This window comes from Nicotiana attenuata, unplaced genomic scaffold (genome assembly GCF_001879085.1).
Source record: "Nicotiana attenuata strain UT unplaced genomic scaffold, NIATTr2, whole genome shotgun sequence".
NCBI classification, from domain to species: domain Eukaryota; kingdom Viridiplantae; phylum Streptophyta; class Magnoliopsida; order Solanales; family Solanaceae; genus Nicotiana; species Nicotiana attenuata.
The window spans coordinates 236,917-258,884 of record NW_017670799.1 but is presented as its reverse complement, the minus strand read 5'-3'; the positions used below and the strand labels follow the sequence as shown (position 1 = coordinate 258,884).

The window sequence follows — 21,968 nt, the reverse complement described above, 5'->3', positions numbered from 1 at the left end:
CTAAGCTCTACCTCTGCCTCTGGCTCTCCCTCGGTCCCTACCCCTGGTAGTGGCTGCAACTTGGGGCTCCAGCTCCTTATCAGCTGTAGATGTCGTGCGTGTCCTCTCCATCTGTGTGAGAACAAGAATAGAATGATTCAAACTCAATGATGGAATAAAGTCACACGATAGAGGATAAAAAGTGAAATTTCCTAAAGATTTGTAGCCTCTAGAAGATAAGTATAGACGTCTTCGTACGGATCCTCAAGACTATACTAAGCTTGCTCATGACTCATGAGACCTAGGAAACCTAGTGCTCTGATACCAACTTGTCATGACCCGAAATCCCAACCACGGGGCCGTGATTGGTCCTAATATCCACTTGTTAGGCAAGCCAACATAGCTACACAATATTCATTTTTAACAATTTTAAAAGCAGATTAACAAGAAGGTAAATTTGTAGATCTTCAAAATATATATAATAAACTCCAAATACACTGTCTAGTCTAATTCCGGATCAAGTGTCACAAAGTACGAGAGGTACAAAATACTACAAGCAAGGTCCAAAATAAAATACAATTGTCTAAATGGAGTAAACAATATAAAGATAAGAAGGGGACTTCAAGGTCTACGAACGACGTTCAACTCTACCTCAAGTCTCCGGATAAACAACGATCCGAGGAAGCCTCTACTAAACTCCACTAGGACCAACACCGGAATCTATACAAGAAGTGCAGAAGTGTAGTATCAGTACAACCGACCCCATGTACTCCGTAGTGCCGAGCCTAACCTCGACGAAGTAGTGACAAGGCTATAAAAAGTTACTCACTATAAACCTGTACGAGAATAAGAGGTAGCAATAGCGGAAAGGTATAAGATTTAACATGAAAACCAGAACAGAAAATGCATAACACAGGGCCCCAGAATATCGCATATGCTCAAATTCACAATACCACACGGATATAAAACCAACAATCAAGAACAATTAAACATATCTTTTTCATTGTGGCACGCAACCCGATCCCCCTCCCCCCATACGCGCGCGTGTGCGCGCGCGCGCACACACACACACATAGATATATATATATATATATATATATATATATATGAATACTGTTACGGTGTGCAATCTAATCCCAAACAACATATCAATATCCGTTGCAGTGTGCAACTCGATCCCAAATACAATTTCAATACTATGGCAGCATGAAACCCGATCCCAAACATCATTTCAATATCCATTGCGGTGTGCAACCCGATCCCAAATATATAACATGAATGAACAAAACTACAACCAACTACGGCGAATCTCACAATGAAACGCAATAAGAAAATTAAACAAATAAAAACATAAGACGGGTAAAAGCAACTATCTAGTATCATACAAAACATAAGGCAATGAAAGGCAGTCAATAAATAAAGACATGGATACATGAAAATATATAGCAAATTAAGGCATGTAATGAACGAAAGCATGAATTTAACAAGTAAAGGCAAGTAACAATTAAAGCATATGACATGTAGTAGCATGGAATAAATGAAGGTAAAGTGATTGAAGAGAAACAACTAAATATCCCAACCCACATGCTTAACCCTACACTTGTCACCTTGCATATACGCCGTCCCCACACATAAATCAAGTAGCAAATAGACCAATCAAGTTTTAATTTTCTCAAGTCAATGTTAACCACATCGCTTACCTCTTTCCGCAATCAAATCAATATTTAACCACGACTTTTCCTTTCAAACAAGCCTCCAAACCAATTGAATCTAGCCAATTGTCGATCAAACATTTCAAAACAAGCTTTAGAAACTACCCACGAATGAAAAATGTTCAATTTTGATCATTTTTTAAAAAGTCAACAAAAGTTAACCCTGTTCCCGCTTGGTCGAAAATCCGAGATTTGGATCAAATCTCGATTACCCATTCGCCCCGAGCCCAGTTATGTAGTTTGTTTCGAAATCCGACCTAAATTTGAGGTCTAAATCTCAATTTTAAAAAATTCTTAAATTCTACCCGAAACCCCTAATTTCTAACTTGAAATTCATGGATTTGATGAAGAAATTCATAGAAAAGTAATGAGAATTGATGGAAAATAAATTAGAGTTGCTTACCAATGAATTTGGGAAGAAAAAACTCTCAAGAAATTACCTCAATGAAGTCTAGGATTGAGAAATAGTGTAAAATAAGTTAAGTCCCGTTTTTTCCATCTTTTACCCAGCTGCATACCTTGCAATTGCGAACGCTAGCTAATATTTCAATGTACCGACATGCATATTCTGTTTGTTTTATGCCCTTAGTTAGACTAGAATCCAAGTTTCAACAGTAGGTAGATTAATTAATATGGGCTTGGCCCGTTTGGCCAGCCCAGCCCAGCCAGTGATTTAGTAGGACTGGGCTAGAATTTTAGGAGCCCATTTAAAAATGAGGCTTTTAAGCCCGGCCCGAGTAAGCCCGTGGCTCGTGAGGCTTGACTGAAGCTGGGCTGGGCCAGCCCGTGGGCCTAATAAAAATACGTATTTAAAATATATAAAATATAAAAAGTATATGACACAAAAAATAACAAGAAGAGTATCCCAAGCTTAAAGTTTATTAAGCTCATCATATTAAAAGATAAAAAAAAAATTAACTATTCTTAATATTTAACTAATTAATATTGCATACGAATTGTAAATGTAGATGAAAGTGAAGATGTTAAGACAACCTTCTCACAAGCGGATTCAAATGTGTTTGATGAAGATGATGTGTTGGATATATAAGTGTCATGGACGTTCTCTTGGATAGTTTGTTTTGAGTTTTGACTTTTAGTGAATGAAATATAGTTTTGTCTTTAACTTTTTTAGTGTTTATTGTGATATATTGGAACAGTATAAAAAGTTATTAAGTTTTGTGAAATTTTTCCAATAAGTTTTTTTTTTAACTTTTAAATATTTATCTTTTTTTAGGTTAGAACTTAAAGAAAAAATATAAAATCATATTTTAAAAAATGATGGGCCGGCCCGTGGGGGCCCGCAGCCCACATAGGACTAGGATGGACTGATCATTATAAGGCCCATCAAAATGGTGGGCTAGCATAGCCCAGCCTATTAATTGCTAAAGCCCACGTGGACTGGGCTGGACTAGCCCGGACCCGCCCATATTGACAGCTCTAAGTAGAATTGAAATTATATGATACTTTTGAAAAATAAGTAGGTTAGATATTAGAGCTAGATATAATTTTTTAAAACAAATAATAATATTCAAAATCGGAGGAGCATTTTCTACTACCATTATTATAGGTAGCAAGGAGTGTTTCGAAATTATTCAAGAAGAGGAAAAAGAAAAAAGAAAAAGAAATTTCTCGGTCAGTTCATATGTTATCCATAAAATGTTCCATTCCTTAGCCTCTTCCATGTGTTGTTGAATACTAATGCAAAACAGCTAAAAATTTGAGTAATTTGTGTGAATTTGGGGAATGAGCTCGTTTACAGTGATGAAGCCATTTATACTTGCTTCTAACGAACCCACTGCATCTTTCCCCAAAAATCTTACTGTTTTTCTCCCAAACCCAAAAAATACTTTGAAGAGTATTTTGCCGTTTGTGTGGCAACTCAAGTGTAAAAGTCTCTCTTCTTGGAAATGCAAAGAAAATGTATGTACTGCTGCGTTATCCTCCTCATCATATTCACAAGAAATACTAGATGAGGAAGAGTTTATAGTGGTAAATTTCTACCGCTTTGTTTTCATTAAGGACCCCGAAGAGGAGGTTGCCAAACACCTTTCCTTTATGGAGGTAATTGTTTATTCTTATTCAGTGATTCTGCCCTACTTGGTTTGCAAATGTAGTTTGAGCCTTTATTGACAGGATTCTTAAGCATTTCGTATGCAAAATAGTTTAGAATCCTCTTGGCGTTAAATTTCTGAGCTAAAGAGTAATACTCCCTCTGTATCAATTTATGTGATGGTTTTATAACTGACACGAAATTTAAAAGAAAACCAAGGACTTTTAAAATTTGTGGTCACTTATTTGTGTGGCTATAATTCTATCTCATTAAGGGTAAATTGAACATTTTAACTAAATATAGAAAGATGTCATTCTTTTGGTATCGACTAAAAAGGAAACAATGTCATATAAAATTGGGATTGAGCGAGTAAGTACTATTTTGTGAGCTCATTAGCTGAATTGTGTTAACCGTCTCATTTAAAAGTTTAAACTATGAAAGAGGGACAATTCATTTTAGGTCTACAACAAGCCACTAAACTTGCGAGTCTTATTCTTTTTATGTTTATAACAAAAATGTTCGCCAACTAGTGCGTACCTGGACTACTCCACACAGTATTTGCTATCTCCCACCAACATAGGTACAGGGGTACTCCGTCCCCAAGTCCTAGAAAGACATGTTTTTTGCCTTGGCTGGAAGTTGAGCGAAGGTCTACGTGGTTTTTCATCCCACTTCATTGACTGCTAGGCTACACCCTTTGGGTACGAGTCTAATTCTTTTTATTTTTATTGGGCACATAATATTTTTGTTACTTGAACCTAGGACCTTTGCTGCTATAATATTGAGTTGTGTCAACCGACTCGTAAAAACACCTAAAATAAATGAAAAGGAACACTTTTACTCATTTATTTTAGAGCTGCAACACAAACTGGCAAAAACACAGAATATTTGGTGCCCAACAAGGGAAATAGGTTGTTCTATATTATACCTAATGCCTCTGCATTATACCATGCTCAGTGCTCAATCTCCCCGTGAGTTTCAGCTGCCAACACATAAGAACAGAATAAATAGTAGAAAAACCTTATGGGTGATATACTTTGAACAGTTATCTAGTGTAACATATGTTATTAAACTTCTCCTCAAGTTTTCACTCGTCTCTTGAGTCGGTTTTGACATATCAATTGTATTTATATGTATGGTTATATGAAGTACAGAATGGGCAAAATCCTAGTTGAATCATAAAACATCTAAATGTTTACAACCAATTTCTGGTTGATAAGTTTCAGGTTAAGGAATGATAAAATCTGCATACTGTAGTCTTGGAATGTTTCAGGAACAATAAGAGGTTCTTAGTGCTAACAGTTAACATCACCTGGATTGGAAAGTATTCCAACCCGCCTGACTTTTCTAAGATATGCTTTTCATTTTATTTGGTTTGAATTCTATAAAAACTGGTGAAAGAGGATAGACTTGGTGTTCATTTAAGATGTCATCCAATTTTGGTGGAGGACATATTGTAGTTTCATTCACCCTGAGGAAGAGGAAGATTTTGACTTAACTTTGCATGTTCTATTTTATTTTAAATATTTGATATTTTGAATCTAGATCTTGCCATATGTATTCCAAAACAAGGATTACAGTTGTTTTCTTTAACCCGGAGAAGCAATTTAAGGAATCATGGATTATGCTGCATACAAAGTTTATCAATTATTACTGGCTTGGATTTCAAGCTCTTTTCAATTGAGGTCATTATACTTCAGATCTTGTAAAAACTCCTTGGCTCCAAAATGTTGATAGCTTTTCGGTACAACATACTACTGCATGTATATCAGTGCAATGCCTGATTATTTGTTAAGTGCTCTTTCAGTCAGGTTATTATAACAGATATTTCTCTTTGATGCAGGGACGAGATGTGCATGGCCGCATATACTTAAACCAACAGGGAATTAACGCACAGGTAGGACTGTTTGTTACTATCTCACTGTTCTTACCCTTGTCTTTTCTGCTTTGGGCGTTGCTATTGTTTAACCGAAAATTTGAATATCATGGTTCTACTTGGTATTTCTATTAAATATTCAGCTGAGAGCTCAAAACGTTCATAGTTTAATATTTGGTGGGAGGGACATGCGGAGGCAATTATTATTGTTATTTTGCACTCAAGGGTATGGCATAGTGGTAAATGAAGTGGGTTGAGAACCATGCGGTCTCTGGTCAAATCCCAGCGGAGGCAAACACACTAGGTGATTTCTTCTCATCTGTCCAAGCGTTAGTGGACGGACACTCGGTACCTGCACTGGTTGGAGGTAGTAGGTACCCCGTGGAATTAGTCGAGGTGCGCAAGCTGATCCGGATATCACACTTATTAAAAAAATATTTGGGTGCCCATTAATTAGGCTTTGAGTTTTTCTTTTAGGGTAGGAAAAATGATGTACTGATAAGTGTAGGAATAGGATCCATGGAATTTGTGTAGTATAATATGTTTTGAACTTTTCTTTTGAGTAGAATGAACACAATTTTAGGACAGACATAAAAAGAAAGCTAGACATCCAATTAAGGATAGGAAGAGTGATATGAAGCAAGATAGGGTGTACCTGTTAAGAAAATGTAAAATTGAATGCTTGAATCAGCAAGAAGAACATGCAAAGTTAGAATATATTAGGAAGCTACTATCTAATCCACCCAAAAGTTAGTTCTTTTTTTCCTTTTATTTTTTCCTTAAATGAGCGCAGAAAGAATAGGTTAATGTCTTAATGATTAGCATGCCTCATGGTACTCAAAGTATATCTTTTCCTAAGAAATCATATTCCTGTGGTTCTGAACTGAATATTCTTTAGATCACCAGCTCAGTGTTGCTACAGGCCACTCTAAATCCCCCTTGCCAGCTATAAGTCAAACAAAGTTATTCTGTCTTCTTATACTTCCTGTTGGTGCAGTACAGTGGACCAAAAAAAGATGCTCTTGCTTACGTTAATTGGGTGAGGGAAGACCTCAGATTTTCTGATGTACTGGTCCAGATCTCGCCAGCATCAAACGGGCATACCTTTCCAAGATTGAAGTTGCGTTATAAGCCCTCTCTTGTACAGGCAAGTCTCGCACTGTCTCATTCCTGCATGCTGTTGCCTGCTTGTCTGACTCACCAGCTACTTCATGGATAGTAACTTAAGGGATATCTTCTCTTCATGACATGTGAATTGATGGAGTTTAAATTCTGGTTTTATTACTCCCACCCAATAACCGAAATTGTCATATTATGTATATTGTAAGGACATGCTTATTAGTTCAGATTTGCGCTTTGGTCTGTTTGATATAGCAGCCTCTTTGGCCCAGGATTATGTCTTCTTGCGGGCAGGCAACAAACTCATCAGCTTCTGTGTTCTTTCTTCCTTACAATATGACTATTTGGTCAACATTTTTTGGTCTAAAACTGTCATATTATTTTATACCCTTCGGCCAGCTAAAGAAATAGATAAAAGAGACCAAAATGAAGTAATGGACTTAGTAATATAGTATTTCTGCTTAGATTTCCCAAGATGTTGTTTTCTCAAGTGATCAATTGATCAATACCAAAGTCGAAGTGGCTCAGCAGAATAACCCACTTTAAGACTGATCTTGTGAGAGGTAAGCTCAGAAAAGGATTTCAATTTAAGATTGACTATAGAGGAGGTAGATACTGGATGCAGTACGTTCAGCTTGCTCTTAGAGAGGTTTGCACAAGCAATTAACAATTCAAATGTTCTTAAAACAATAAAAACCTATAGGGTCTGTATTTTCAAATTACCGCATCTTTCTTAATTTGTAGAAATCTTAGATGTTAAATGAAACTTGAAGGTCAGCAAAGATATCTAAAAAGAAGTTGGGATTGATGGTTCATATGGGCACGTCTTAGCATCTGCATAAGTAGCTCCTATTGACGGTAGGCTTACGATTTCCTTATAAAAAAGCATCTGCATAAGTAGTGCTTTTCTGAGGTTCAAGGGGGCCTTTAACTATAGCTTGGGACTCGAGGAAAGTTTATCCATTTACAGAGGACCAATGTATACATTAATATATCTTTTCTCTGGTTTTTAAAGCTTATATTGATACTTCTAACATTTTGTCAACAGTTGGAAGGAGGGATTTCTCACCTTCCTTTGCTTGATCCATCGATGAGAGCGGAACCTTTGGCACCATCTGAATGGAGGAATAGATTGGAAGCTGTAAATAACACTAATAATTCATCACATGAAAACATCAATCCCAGTTGTATACTTCTTGATGTAAGAAATGGTAAGTATTCTTCTGTTGCTTGTTACTGCATTTTTGGTATTTCTTCGAATGCTCTGGAGGTGTCATATATATGAGGTTGGCCTGATTAAACAATGTGGCCAACTCTTGATGCTGGTTGTTCAAGTTTCACCCTGCTCAAGGTAAATAAACCTGTTATTCTTGTAGAAGTACAGATATTCCCAGCCCCCTCATGGGATTGTTTTGTCCCACCATTGAGGGATATCCGGAAGCTACTTAAGTCTCTTATCACAATGTTTAGCTGCGATACCACACGAGAAATAAGAGAAGAGGAGATATATTGATGACGTGTGAATATGGAATAAAAGACACCTATTTATGTGTGATATACAATCCACATCTTATATTTAATTGGTCAATAACTAACTTAATATCAACACTTAACAGTGATTCTAACATGCTAACACTTGTAATTGTCCCCGTACAGCTTCATGCTCTACGTTTTAAATCTATGATTGGACCAGTCTAGTCCCATTCCATGTCTTGTATATAAACCAAAAAGCTGCTTAAAGTGAAACATCTTATTATGCTCTCTGTAAAAGTCAGCTATCGCCTTTGCTATTTCTTTTGCATAATTGAATATTTCAAGTGCTTTTTGTGTTAATAGATTCTAGTTTGATTTTCTGGAAGGTTATGAATGGGATGTTGGGCATTTTCAAGGCGCTCAGCGACCGGATGTTGATTGTTTTCGGTCTACTTCATTTGGGCAATCTGACTCAGAGGTTTAGCAATTTATTATCCAATTTCTGTCTTGTCGTCCAAGCTAATGCTAGGAAATTAAATTTTTTGTTACTTTTTACATAATTTGAAGTGCTTGCTTACTTTCTGATCCCATTACTTGACCAAAAGCCGTAAGTATTAGTTTTGCATGTCGATCATAGTATAATGCAGGAGAACACTTCCCTTCTCAGCGCTTCTCTTGTTTCTTCTCTTCATTAATGAATAATGTATCTAGCTAGAATCAACCTATTGGGATGATGTGAAATCTGGTACTTGCTTGCATAATATCCTGGTATTTGTTTCCATTGTATTCTCATTCATAGTTGCACTGCTGCATGCTGCTATTTTCCTTGGTTGTATGTCCTCTGCATGCTTAATATAGAACTTAAAGACTGTCACCTCGCGCACAAGACATTATCCTGGAATGTGCTTTTGTCTGTAGATATAACTAATATCTTGCCATCCTGTTCTGCAGGTGATTGCTTCAGATCCATTAGCAGCTGTTGATAAGGAGAGAACTGATATACTGATGTACTGCACTGGAGGTATCCGCTGTGATGTATATTCTGCTATACTACGGTAAGCTGGTTTTTTTTTTATGTGTGCATTTGTGTTCTATCATTTACTTAAGTGCTATAGCATATATGTGTGAGATATTGGAACTTTGAGCATTCTCTTAAGAGACACCATAAGAATATCCCCGTTTCGGCTTTTCCTGGTTATAAAGTACTTCAAATATAGAATTTGTTGTCATTAACCCTCCACAAAGCAATTATCTTCCAATAATTTCTCCCCCAAGTCATACTGTAATTTCTCCCCCAAGTCATACTGTTGAGGGGTGAGAATAGCTACTTCTGCTGGTGTTTGTACTTTTCATACTGCTCTTCTACAAAGATCACCTGTTGGTTAAATGAGCTACATAACCCTCATTGGAAGTCTATTTATGAATCAGGCTGCTCTGACGCATGCATACGTGGAAATTATTCAAGCTTTTACCTGTAGGAAATTGCATTAGTAAATAAGTTTCTTCAGTAGCCAACATCAATAGGATCTCTCAAATGCAATTTATAAATTGTGTTGGGCTAAACACTACTGTCATATGCTTCTGGAAACTAAGATTAGGTTTGAGGAGTATGTGCCTAAACTTTGTCAGCTATCATATGGCTATTCAGTTGCTCAACATAAATTATTTTATCTTAATATTCAGGTGCGTGTGATTGCACCATCACTAGAATTGGGATCTTAATTAATGCATTGCACTATCTGTTGTTCAGTTTTACTTTTGCGTCTTACGTGAAAATGTTGTGTGAGTTCACAGCTGACAACTTATTTTGTTTTCACAACAGAAAGCAAGGTTTTAAACGATTGTACACCTTGAAAGGGGGTGTTTCTCATTATCTTGAGAGAGAAGGTTCTGTAGGTTGGGTTGGAAATCTGTTTGTATTTGATGCCCGTCTTTCTCTGCCACCTTCTACTTACAAGCCTGAAGTGGAGATGGAAGCAAGCACAAAGCTAGAGGGCCCCCTGGATAACTCGTTTGCCAAATGCTACATCTGTGGTTCACAAGTCTGTGAGCTGAGGCACCGCAATTGTGCAAACCTTGACTGCAACTTACTTTTCCTGTAAGACTATCATTTCACCAAATAAATATATGGATGGATGCTACTTTAATCACTTATATTTGCCTCATCAACCCTGTGGGGTTGGTATATGATTTGTTTTCCTTCCAAAATTCAGCTAACGAGAGACATTTTGGGCGAAAGACTTAAATTACCTATTTGTATCAACTTTCCTCCAAGTAAGTAGGAGAAAGAACTTGGCGTCTCTAGCCAAGCATCCTTAAGATAAAACTTCTCTACGTATTCACCAGTTTAAAACTTGTCTTACTTTTCTATCTCCATCTCGAGGAGCAGCGGAGGTTGCTCCTATATTACTATGTGCTTTGTGTCGGTTGTATAAACACTAAACAGTACATTGAAAGAAAGTATCTACTCATATTCGTTCTAATACTTGATTGGTTTTATTCAGATGCTGCGCAGGCTGCGTGAAAGATCTAAGGGGATGCTGCTGTTCTCAATGCACATCTGCACGTCGACTTAGGCCGGTGCTGACAGGTCACGAGAGATACCAAAAATGGCATAATTATCGAGATTTCGAGTTGCAAAGCCGGTAACATCTTGATCAGTCATATCTTAGGAAGCTGAAAGTGTACATCTCCAATTATTGGGGAGACCGAATGGCAAATTAAGAGAGGAAACTGACCTCTAGTTTCTCTTTTATTGGTTTAGTCTAATTTTATTTAATTGTCCATCAGTCAGAAAATTAGGTTGTTAAGTACCCCTATAAGTTGAAAATATTAGGCATATGTAATCTTGGGAAAACGGTGTCTTTTACTGATATTATCTGAATTTAATTGGGAAGTATCACTTTGTGTACTGTTATTTGCAAGTATAGGTTAGATTTCTAGTGTTTCATGACATAATCAAACATTCATGTACTCTACCTGCTCTCGGATAAAGAGCTTATGCCTCGTCAGTATTTACTTTCTTATTTATTGTTACATATATGCTGAGGCTATATGATGATGGAAAAATACTGACTTGGAAGCCTTGTTTTCGAATTCAGAAAGGGTCATGAAGTTAATAACTAATTTAACTTCGTATAAGTTTAAATTTTGAAATATGTTTGTTGTTGACAGAAATTAATATTGTCTGAATTAGTAAGTAATTGAGAAAAGAATGCTAAGAGCTCCCTCCAAAAACTTTATGATCAAAGTACTTCCCCTTTAAAATATGACAGGATATGTCCTTTTTTAAGATTTTATTACCTGCCTGCCTTCTTATGACTGGAGGCCCTTCCCTTTTTTTTTTTTTTTTATTTACTTTCTTGTTTTTGTCCTTTTCACTTTCTTTTATTTCTTTCCATTGTATTGTTGTTTTCCCCTTTGTAATAAAATTTTGTACTCTTTTTCAAAAAAAAAAAAATTATTTTCTTTTCTTTTTTTGGTTTTTTTCTTTTTTGTTCTTTCTAGTAATAGTCTCTCACCTTTTTTCACTTTATTTTTTTCTTGTTTTAATTTTTTATTATATTTTGTAATATTTTTCTTAATCTTTTTTTCTAGCCTAGTAAAGTTTCTCATCAAAAATATTTATTTCTCTTTTTCACTTTAAATATTTATCTCTCTTTTTCACTTTCTTTTTATTATTATTATTATTATTATTATTATTATTATTATTATTATTATTATTTCTACTTTATCTTTTTCAGTAAAATGCATTTATCCAAACTTTTGCACTCTCTTTCACTTTTTTCTTTGTTCTTTCTAGTTAACTTAGTGAATCTTAAAATTTATATTGGTCGCTTTTTACAGAATTACTTATCCATCATGATTACTGAGAGATACCTCCTCCCTTTTTAATGTGTTTTTTATACTTTTTATTTTATATTATATTAGAGATGGTTTTATTTTATAATTTCCAAATCAAATTTGGGAGAATTACACAAAAATACAGTCCACTTATATACATTGCAGCAGAATAACCCAGTTTGCAAATCTGTAGCCCATTAAAAGTAGGCCAAAGTTCGAAAAATGAGCATTTTTGGACTGATAGGCCAAATTTTATTGTGGTTCACCAGTAGCAAAGGATGAAACAAAAACTGAGAAAAATAAGGACATAAGAGACGAAGTCGCCAGAGATGTTCTTTTAGTCAAGATCTGATAGTTTTAGGTCAAAATCTGATATTTTTTGGACTGATAGGCCAAATTTTATTGTGGTTTATTAACCTCTTTTTGTCAATTAACTCACAAATCGAAACCTAATTGACATAGAATGTGAGGATTGAAGTGCTCTTGTACACATCTGTACAGAGCACAAAAATTGATGGGATGTTGTAGTATTTGTTTTTGTTTCTTCAATTGAGTGAAAGCAATTAACACGAGTGTGTACAAAATAATTCTGTAATTTTTAGGGAGAAAGAAGAGAGAGGCGAGTGGAGAAAGATTGAGTATGCTGGGAAAGAAGAAAGAAGAAGAAAAAAAAACTAGAAGTGTGTCTTTAATAATGGGCTAAATGAAAAGTTTCTTTCAAATACGGCCTGGGCCAAACCGGGTAAAGATTTCAAACCTAGGCCACTATTAGTTGGGATGCTGAGCCAAGTAATAAGAGCCGTAATTCTTCTAATAAATTTTAGGGTTTTTAAAATAAAAAATTATCTCAACTTTTTATATATATCATTAAATAGTAATATATTGTGAATACAGTTTCACACACCACAACCTCAATATACCATGATTCACCAATAATCACTGTATTCCATGATTCAACTATAATCATGGTATACTAGGTATATCAAGAATATTATAAATACTATTTCATATCACTAATCATAGTATACCATATGTTGTGTAGTATACCAAAATTGTTAGAAATATCATTTAACAGTAATCATGATATACTGTATAGTATATCAAGACTAGGGGTGGCAAAATGGGTAAAACAAAATAAGTAACCACTCATATTATCCGTTAAAATATGGTTGGATAATGAACATTTTAAAAACGGATCAAATACGGATATATTCATATTTTAAATGGATAACCACCAGTTATTTATGGGTAATAAAGTCAAAACCTCCCCCAAAAGCATTTTCACCCTTTTACCCCAAAAGCACACAACAGGAGCAAATGTATAATTCATTAGGCACATTGTTCTATTGAAATTGATTATAATAAAATGTGTGAATCATGTCAAAAGATAATGGATAATGTTATTGACCAACGTAATTAAAATTTCGTAGTGAATAACTTTTGTTAAGAGTGTTTAGCGCGAAGATATAATTATCTTTTTAACTGAACTTTTGAATTTTTATTAATATCACCAACCATTAGTAGTTGGTGGAGATGCAATATTAGCTACGATTTCGAATGAATTAGTATTTGTATTAGAAAACCCATTAAAACATATAATTATTTAATTGTGAACTCAGTAACTAAAATAAGCTACGATTAAGCAGGTTCAAAACCTATAAGTTTCAAATCATGGCTCCGCCCCTGTCAATAATCCTAAGGTTTGTCTAAGGTCGTGTTGTTTTATCTCTTTCAAACTTGCTCGACTTTTTTTTTTATTTTACACCAAATTATTAGTGTGTCCTTGAGCCGAGGGTCTCCGAAAATAGTCTTTCTACCTTCACGAGGTAAGGGTAAGGTATGCGCATACACTATCCTTCCCAGACCTCACTCGTGAGATTATACAGGGTATGTTTTTGTTGTTGTTTGTTGTACCAAATTATTATTGCAATATTTAAGAAGAAAAAAGAGTAATTAATTGTACTCTTAATTATGTAGTGTACTTTTTAGATAGTATTTTTCCGTTAATGCGGGGGTTCAATAGTAGAGTGGTATAGGAATGAATTTTGTACATGTAGTTGATGGCTGTCAATTGTATCTTCCTCCATTTTGCTTGATGATCAACTAGGTCACTGAACTGTTGAGGCTAATGTTAAGCCATGAACGGATAATACGGTTAACCGTTTTATTCGCCGGTTAACCCGATTTTTCCGTATTAAATATGGTTCGGGTCGGAAATTTTACCCGTTTTTGCATTACTCGTTTTTTACCCGAACCGTATCCGACCCGACCCGACCCGCCCGTTTGCCACCCCTAATCAAAACTATTCAAAATATCATTTAACATAAATAAAGTACGTTAAAGGTTAGATATACCCTTCTACAATCCAAAATTATTTAAATTACCTTATGTTTCACTATCAATATATTTGAAACCCTAGCGTTATACTTTGGTTCAAAAATGCCCTTAATTTGGACAGAATGACATGTGGCCAGTCGGGAACCAAATTTTAAATATCCGATTCAATTAAAAATTACTCGACCCAAATTGACCCACTTAAAAAATCCTAAATGAATTTAACCCTTATTTCGTCGCTCCCGCTAGCTACGTTTCTCATCCCCCCCCCCCCCCGAACCCAACCCACCCACCCATATTATTTATGTGTTTCAGTGTCTTTTTTCCAATTAAAAAAAACAAGAAACAGATTCTGACGGGTTCGGTCAGGTAATGGTAGTAGATCATGATTCAACTGTTGGTATACCGTAGAGTATACCATGATTCAACTGTAATCATGGTATACTATATAATATACCAAGAAAAAGCAAAATAGCATTTATCATAAACAAAGTATACCATGATTCAACAGTAATCAGAGTGTACTGTGTAGTGTTACCAAGAATATTAGGAATATTAGGAAGGTTTCGGCATATTTTGGCGAAAATTGGAAAGTTGAAGGTTTGGAAGGTTGCGAGATTTGACCGGGAGTTGACTTTGTTGATATCGGGTTCGGATTTTGATTCCAGGAGTTGGTATAGCTCCGTTCTGTCATTTGAAACTTGCATGCGAAATTTGACATCATTCCGGGTTGATTTGATATGATTCGGCGAGAGTTGTAGAAGTTGAATGGTGGTCTTGGTACCAAGATTTGGTGTATCGATTCATCTCGCCGTGCAGCCAAACAGCCAGGGGGAGTTCTGTTCCTAGTCAAGGACAAAACAGTAAAGAATCTCAGAGGGCCAACATTGTCAGTGAAGCAGATGATGGAAAGAGGAACTGTTATGCTGTTGAATCTAAATGTACATCCAGGAGGGAGAAACGGAACTACATAAAGGGATTTGTACCATACAAAAGATGTTTAGCAGAGAGGGATGGTATGTCATCGGGGGTTGGTGCTGAAGAAAGAGAAGTACAAAGAGCCCGAGTGTGCTCCTAGTGCTTTCTGTTGTTAATGTACATCCATTAACATACATGACTAGCACAAACTTTAATCACAAAAATGCCATGTCCACCAAAAAATCGTTACAGAGAGAGCACCCGCACCCTAAGCGGTAGGGAAAATTGAGAATTAGCCAAAAGGAAGGGCTTTCTCCTCCAAGCCACGAGAAGAGGCCGTCTTCTCAGAGTTTATGGTACAAAAAAAGATCCATACAAACAAATAATACTATAATTAAGAAAAGCTGTGCGCTGCCTAATTTTGAGTCCAGATTAATTTTCCTTGTTGAGCAGAAATTGGTGACACATTCTGATAAATGTTATTATGGACCTTGGAGATGAGTCTTGATTATCAGGGATGCATGCCTACATCATTGTCTACCTGTTATTCGGCGAAGTTCAGATCGAGGCTTAGCGACTTCAACAAATATTACCCTGCCATCCAGAAACTGAAAAGGGCAATTTGTTATGATATACTCAACAAACAAGAATGACAAACACAAGGAAGGTAGCATCGCAAATGAGGATACAAGTGCATTTGCCATTAGGATATATTCAAATTGTTGAATAGTCCTAATTGATAGTTTGAAATTCGGACATATCACTAGCAATGGAATGAAGTCAATAACTCTGAGCCGCCCCTGAAGTTACCAAAAATTATCACAAAAAAGACTCAGCAAAAAGATTGACATGTTACCAGAGCTTATGACATGGCCAACTCACTTCTTTCAATATCTTTAGTATACTACCCTAGACAGGGGTAGTGTATAAAGAACTTAGTTTTATTCTAAAAAGAAAATATCACTGATGCTATTTTATTGAAAATCAATTGCCATACAGTATCATGTGACATAAAGATGACTTGCTTCACTGATGACCAGTAGCTGATCTTCCACGCACACAGAGGAAAAGTCCTCTTCAATAACGAATCCCTAACCATGCCATCTTTTATCACAACTTTATTTACTTTTACGCCATATTTTCCAACTTGTACAAAGAAAATATTTCATTGACGGCAAACTCGCGAAAAAGACCTCTTTCTGCTAATGTAGTAGGATTGTTATCTATTCTGAAGAACTTAATAGTGTTCATTTATCAATCTATCAAGCAATAAATGACGGAAAGCCAGATGAAAATTCGCTAAACCCGCACCAAGATCCGTATCTAATGTCTGAACTTGTCAGGCATCCACTTGACAAATAAGTCACCAACCTTATTTTTTGTTTACTGTGTAATCCCCATTAGACATCTATTTTCGACCCCAAAAAGATGTAATACATATTTTTTTTTATAAAGCAATAAATTTTATTGAACAAAATTGGGCCGTGTACAAGGGGTATACCGAAAAGTAGAGACCTACATAAAACTATGATTCTCTACGAATAACATCCAATCATCATCTATAAAAGAGGAACTTCATGGGTGCACATATATTGACCTCAAAGTAATTACTGATCGGGGGACTATGTACCGTAGTTGTAAGGAAAAATACATAATTTGCGCCTTGAAGTTGTCTCAGAAAGTCAGTTACACACTTAAATTTTGGGGGCGATCTTTTACCCCCTATTCTTGTTTGAAGTGGAGCTAACACCCCCTTGAGAAGCAATGCCTAGATTTTAAAAGGCCAGTGTGTTACACATGCAGAAACGTAATTTTCTCTTATATCAATTTTTTTCACTATTTTTTTCTTCTTCCTCTCGCACTTTTTCAGAAAATCATGTAGGATTACTATTTTTTCTATTTCAATTGAAACCTACAAAACTTTCAAAAAGAATTATCTGTTTATCACTCTGTTAATTACTCACACAGTGGGCTTTGATTTGTTTGAGTTCTTGCTTCAGTAAAATGCAAACGGCAGTTTGGCGACGTTTAAGAGGAAAGGACACCAGCGGACGGTGGAAGATGGTGAAGGGGGCGGAGGAGGAGATGATGTTTGATGGTGAAAGAAGGCAATGCATCAAAAATGAATAGGAGCTAAAGGGTCTCAGGAGTTCTTCTTCACTGAAAAAAATAAGGTCGCTGGAGTTTGATTTTCTGGCCAGTGGACACTCGATAAAGCTAAAATCAAGCAATTATTCTGTTTCAGGACTTGGGGGCAATTATCTTAGGCTGATTTTCATCTTGAACCATACAAACCCAAAAAAAATAGATCATATAAATCAAGCACATTCCTCAAATACACAGAGAAAGCTTCTTTAAGAAAAATACACACACCCAGTTTCAATGAAAATTTCCAGCACATGAATCTTACGCTCCATCAGCTCTTTCTCCATATAAATGATAACTTTGGGGCTTGCAAAAAGAGATCCATTTTTCAAAAAAGAAAAGTTTGAAACTTTGTGAGAAAAAGTGTCCAGAAACAAAGAAGAAAGGGCAGCCTGATGCACAAGGCATCCCACACTCACGTAGGCTCCAGGGAAGGGGCGTGCCCCCTTATGCAAGCAGTAGTGCCTGCTTCCACGTTAACTGACAAAGAGAAAGGTTTGGGTCTTATTTCTTTCTCTTTTCTCATCTTTTTTTTACTTTTTAATAGTTGGAAAAATAATAAATGGACCCTATCTTCCACTTGTCATATTTTAAATGGTCCTAGTTGCCACAGAAATTTATCATTTACGCGTATTTATAGCTTTTCACGTGCCTGATGTGGGTGAAAATCACATTTTTTTTGCCGTGTCATCACTTAAGAGGGTCATAGTTCCACTTCAAACAAGAATAGGGAGGTAAAAGGTCGTTTGCAAAGTTTAAGTGTATAATTGACTTTTTGGGATAACTTCAAGGTGCAACTTATGCATTTTCCCAAGATTTAATCCAAGCTTGTGTCTCATAATTTATGCCCTTGTTCAAAGGCTAAATATCAGGTGTGTGAAAGAGCATCAAAAAGGACTTGCACAAAGTAGTAGACTGTTTGAGACTGACACCAACTTGTTTGGGATTTTGGCATAGTAGTAGTCTTTGTTGAAGAGTGTTTTGAGGGCCATAAGTCTCTTTTAAGTTTGCAATATCTTAGAAGGGTTTTCGGTGTTTGAGAACTTGGAGATAAAGAGAATGTTCTATTACAAATATTTGTTACCTTTGACAATAAAAATGATAGGAATAATTATAAGGAAAAGTTCCACATTTGTCCCTGAACTACGCAAAATGGTCTAGATTTATCCTCAGTTAATAGTTCAGGTCAAATATAACCCTGCCGCTACCAAAATGGGCTAAATTTTCCTCTTGGTCCAAATGGTAAATCATTATAATCTCTAATGACATATTTTATCGGGAGAAATTCAAAAATAGCCAGATTTACAAGTGGTCGTTCAAAAATAGCCCAGTTTCAAAAGTAATCGAAATTTAGCCACTTTTCATGTAAAGATAAATCTGAGCGAAAACACTGTTCAAAACCCGGAAAATACGCCACTATATTATGCTGGAGTTCCAGCATAAGTATACTTGAACTCCAGCATATTATACTGGAGTTCCAGGATAAGTATGCTGGAACTCCAGCATAATATGATGGAGTTCCAGCATAAGTACACTAGAACTCCAGCATAATATACTGGAGTTCCAGCAAAGTATAATGGTCCAGTATAATATGCTGGAAGTTCATACACAAGTGCTCGAATCTCCAATATATTATGCTGGAACTTTCCGTATGTTGGAGTTCCAGCATAATATGCTGGAAGTTCATACACAGGTGCACCGAACTCCAGTATATTATGCTGGACCGGTCTCTGTTGCAGCAAAATAGTGGCTATTTTTTATTGACCTGGTAAAACGCTGGCTATTTTTGACTGACCAGTCCGAAAATTGGCTAGACCGTGCTATTTCTCCTAATTCTGCCACATGGCTCAATTAAAACTCACCCCTTTTTACCAGCCCCTTCCCTGTATATCCATCCTTGTTTGACCCGATTTAATTTTGTAAAAAGTCAAATTGATGCTAGAACCTTACTCCTTACCTCGATTTCAAAAGAAAGACAAAAGAGTGCACATCAAATACAACAACAACCCAGTATAATCCCACAAGTGGAGTCTGGGGAGGGTAGAGTGTGCGCAGGCCTTACCCCTACCTTTAAGAAAGCAGAGAGGATGTTTCCGGAAGACCTTCGGCTCAGGAAGGGAAAAGGGGAGGGGCAATAACAAACAAGCCGATATGACAACCGAAGCGAAAATACAAAACTAGCAATAGGTAATGCAATCAGAAAACCGAAACAAAGACAACAACAAGTAGTAACAGAAGTCTAGGGATACGAAAAAACACCAAGTGGTGTATCAAAGCTACTATTACAAACAAGGACAACACTCGGCTACCTAACCCTTAACCTTTATTCTGAACCTCCACCCTTTCCTATCCATAGTTATGTCCTCAGTAAGCTAGAGCAACGTCATATCTTGCCTAATTACCTCTCCCCAATACTTCTTAGGTCTGCCTCTACCTCTTCGTTGGCCCTCCAATGCCAGCCTCTTACACCTCTTCACTGGAGCATCAATACCTCTCCTCTTCACATGCCCGAACCATCTAAGTCTCGCCTCCCACATCTTGTCCTCCGCAGGGGCCACACCCACCTTGTCCCTAATAACTTCATTTCTAATTTTATCTAACCTGGTATGCCCGCACATCCACCTCAACATCCTCATCTTAGCCACCTTCATCTTATGGACATGAGAGTTCTTGACTGGCCAACACTCCACCCCATACAACATAGTTGGTCTGACCACCGCTCTATAGAACTTCCCTTTAAGTTTCGGTGGCACATTCGGAGTGCAACATCAAATGCTTTCCATAAATTTACTACTACTTACTTTCAATGAACCTTTGCTATATTTCAAAAGCAAAACAAGGTCGTACTAAACAATAGTGTTAGTTACTTACGAGTTTTTCATTGGGGCATCCTGTGGGCCGACTCCGACGCGCATAATCTTTGTTTTTCTTAACATGATTCATTTGACGACTTAGAAAAGATTTTACACTATATGCCAATAGATTCTTTTGAGCTGAGGGTCTATCGGAAGTAGCCTCTCTACCTTCACAAGGTAAAGTAAAAGTCTACCCATACCACACTTGTGGGATTATACTGGTTTTTGTTGTTGTTGTTGTATGACAATATATTCTTTAGTGAACAATATCTTCTATGACAAAGTTACATTCTATTTAGGTAAGGAGGAATGCTGGTTTAAGACTAGAATTACCTTGCCATGCATTCCCTGAATTGCTTTCTGTGATTCCTCCTCCGTAGCATAACGAAGGAAAGCAAATCCTCTTGGTCTGTTGGCAATTTTGTCCATCACCAAATTCACTGCAAATAGATATGTTTTAGGAATTTTAATAAATTAATATGCTAGTTGCAAGTTTTACTCTATTATGAGTATTCAACTGTGGTAACGTTTACCAACTTCATTGTACGGTACAATTGAGTTGGCAGAGAGTACAACAGCAACAATTTCATAGCAAAGGTACAACAAAGTCAGCACAGAGTAGAATAGGAGAGCAATTTCATTGCAAGGTACAGCAAAGTAAGCAGACGGTACAACAGCAAGATTTGGTATATGATGAGTGGTAACTTGGAATAGAAAAGAAGGGATATTTTCACCTTCCAGGAGCTCCCCGAAGTCGTTGAAGGCATTTTTTAAGCTCTCTTGAGTTGTACGAAATGAGAGTCCTACAAAATGAAATTATTTCAACAAAAAAGTAAAAATGGGAACAAAAAATGTACAGTAAAAAAGAACTGACCACTGACGAAGAGTTTGGTAGAGGGATTGAAGTTGAAGCGAGTCCTTGAGGAAGAAGACTGAGGATAACGAGATACAATTTGGAAATAACGAGTTAGGGGCTGAATTGATAACGACGACGAAGAAGAAGAAGAAGAGGAGAAATGTTGAGTGTGAATTATTGGGCGACAAGGAAAAAGATATTTTGATACTTTTCTAATGGAAGACGACAGTGGTAGCGGTGCATACACATTGAACACTGCCACCATTTTTCTCAAACAATGAAAATGGATAATGGGTCACCAAATACGCTTACTACCGTATACGAGTCACCCAAAATATGAGTTTTACTAGCAACTACTTACTAATTATATCAATATCTATTTATATTTATATCTAGGCAGAATACATAGACAGACACTTAAACTATCAAAGAAAATTCACTTGAACACCTCAACTAAGACATTTTCCACCTTAACACTTTTACTATACTTTTACTGCATCAGTTTAACACGTCCGACTGACATGGCAAATAACGTGAATATCACTGCATTTGAGCGCGTGAATGGCAGAAATATGCTGACGAAAAGCGTATTAACGGTACAATAAACGGTAACATCCCTCCTTCCTCCAATAATATAATTAGACCCTCCTCCCTCTTACTAGCTCTAATTCTTCACCTTTCCTTCAAAATCCAGCCCTATTTCTTCATCTTTTTTTTGATTTTGTTTAAAATTTTTATTTTTCTCTCCAAATTGTGTTCGAATCTTGGCTTAATAAGCTCTCTATTATTGTCTCTCAAAGCAAGAGTC

General features: G+C 36.4%; 2 protein-coding genes across 3 annotated transcripts; one reads left to right on the top strand and one right to left on the bottom strand.

The window, feature by feature from the left end:
- Positions 1-3,284: 3,284 nt before the first annotated feature.
- Positions 3,285-11,121, top strand: LOC109243421 (rhodanese-like domain-containing protein 8, chloroplastic). The gene is made up of 8 exons (XM_019410353.1): positions 3,285-3,752; positions 5,585-5,638; positions 6,615-6,764; positions 7,785-7,947; positions 8,596-8,687; positions 9,161-9,264; positions 10,032-10,307; positions 10,714-11,121. The coding sequence occupies exons 1-8, from the start codon at positions 3,435-3,437 to the stop codon at positions 10,856-10,858; spliced, it is 1,302 nt and encodes a 433-aa protein (XP_019265898.1). The 5' UTR covers positions 3,285-3,434; the 3' UTR covers positions 10,859-11,121.
- A 3,654-nt stretch (positions 11,122-14,775) lies between these two features.
- Positions 14,776-21,506, bottom strand: LOC109243420 (transformer-2 protein homolog alpha). Of its 2 annotated transcripts, none has more exons than XM_019410351.1 (5): positions 21,179-21,506; positions 21,039-21,107; positions 20,638-20,744; positions 15,846-15,912; positions 14,776-15,231 (listed from the first exon to the last, which is right to left on the bottom strand). In XM_019410351.1, the coding sequence occupies exons 1-5, from the start codon at positions 21,423-21,425 to the stop codon at positions 15,107-15,109; spliced, it is 615 nt and encodes a 204-aa protein (XP_019265896.1). In that variant the 5' UTR covers positions 21,426-21,506; the 3' UTR covers positions 14,776-15,106. The 2 variants fall into 2 exon arrangements, with proteins under 2 accessions (XP_019265896.1, XP_019265897.1); XM_019410352.1 differs by having other exon boundaries at positions 14,776-15,225.
- Between the last annotated feature and the right edge of the window lie 462 nt (positions 21,507-21,968).

Excerpts from the sequence above, each read along its gene's own strand:
- LOC109243421 (XM_019410353.1), top strand. The coding sequence starts at position 3,435 with ATGAGCTCGTTTACAGTGATGAAGCCATTTATACTTGCTTCTAACGAA. Across the intron at positions 8,688-9,160 it reads TTGGGCAATCTGACTCAGAG|GTGATTGCTTCAGATCCATT; the intron begins GTTTAGCAATTT and ends CCTGTTCTGCAG. Across the intron at positions 9,265-10,031 it reads GTATATTCTGCTATACTACG|AAAGCAAGGTTTTAAACGAT; the intron begins GTAAGCTGGTTT and ends TTTTCACAACAG.
- LOC109243420 (XM_019410351.1), bottom strand. The coding sequence starts at position 21,425 with ATGGTGGCAGTGTTCAATGTGTATGCACCGCTACCACTGTCGTCTTCC. Across the intron at positions 15,913-20,637 it reads TTCAGGGAATGCATGGCAAG|TTTCTGGATGGCAGGGTAAT; the intron begins GTAATTCTAGTC and ends TGCCCTTTTCAG. Across the intron at positions 15,232-15,845 it reads TGAACTTCGCCGAATAACAG|GAACAGAACTCCCCCTGGCT; the intron begins GTAGACAATGAT and ends GTCCTTGACTAG.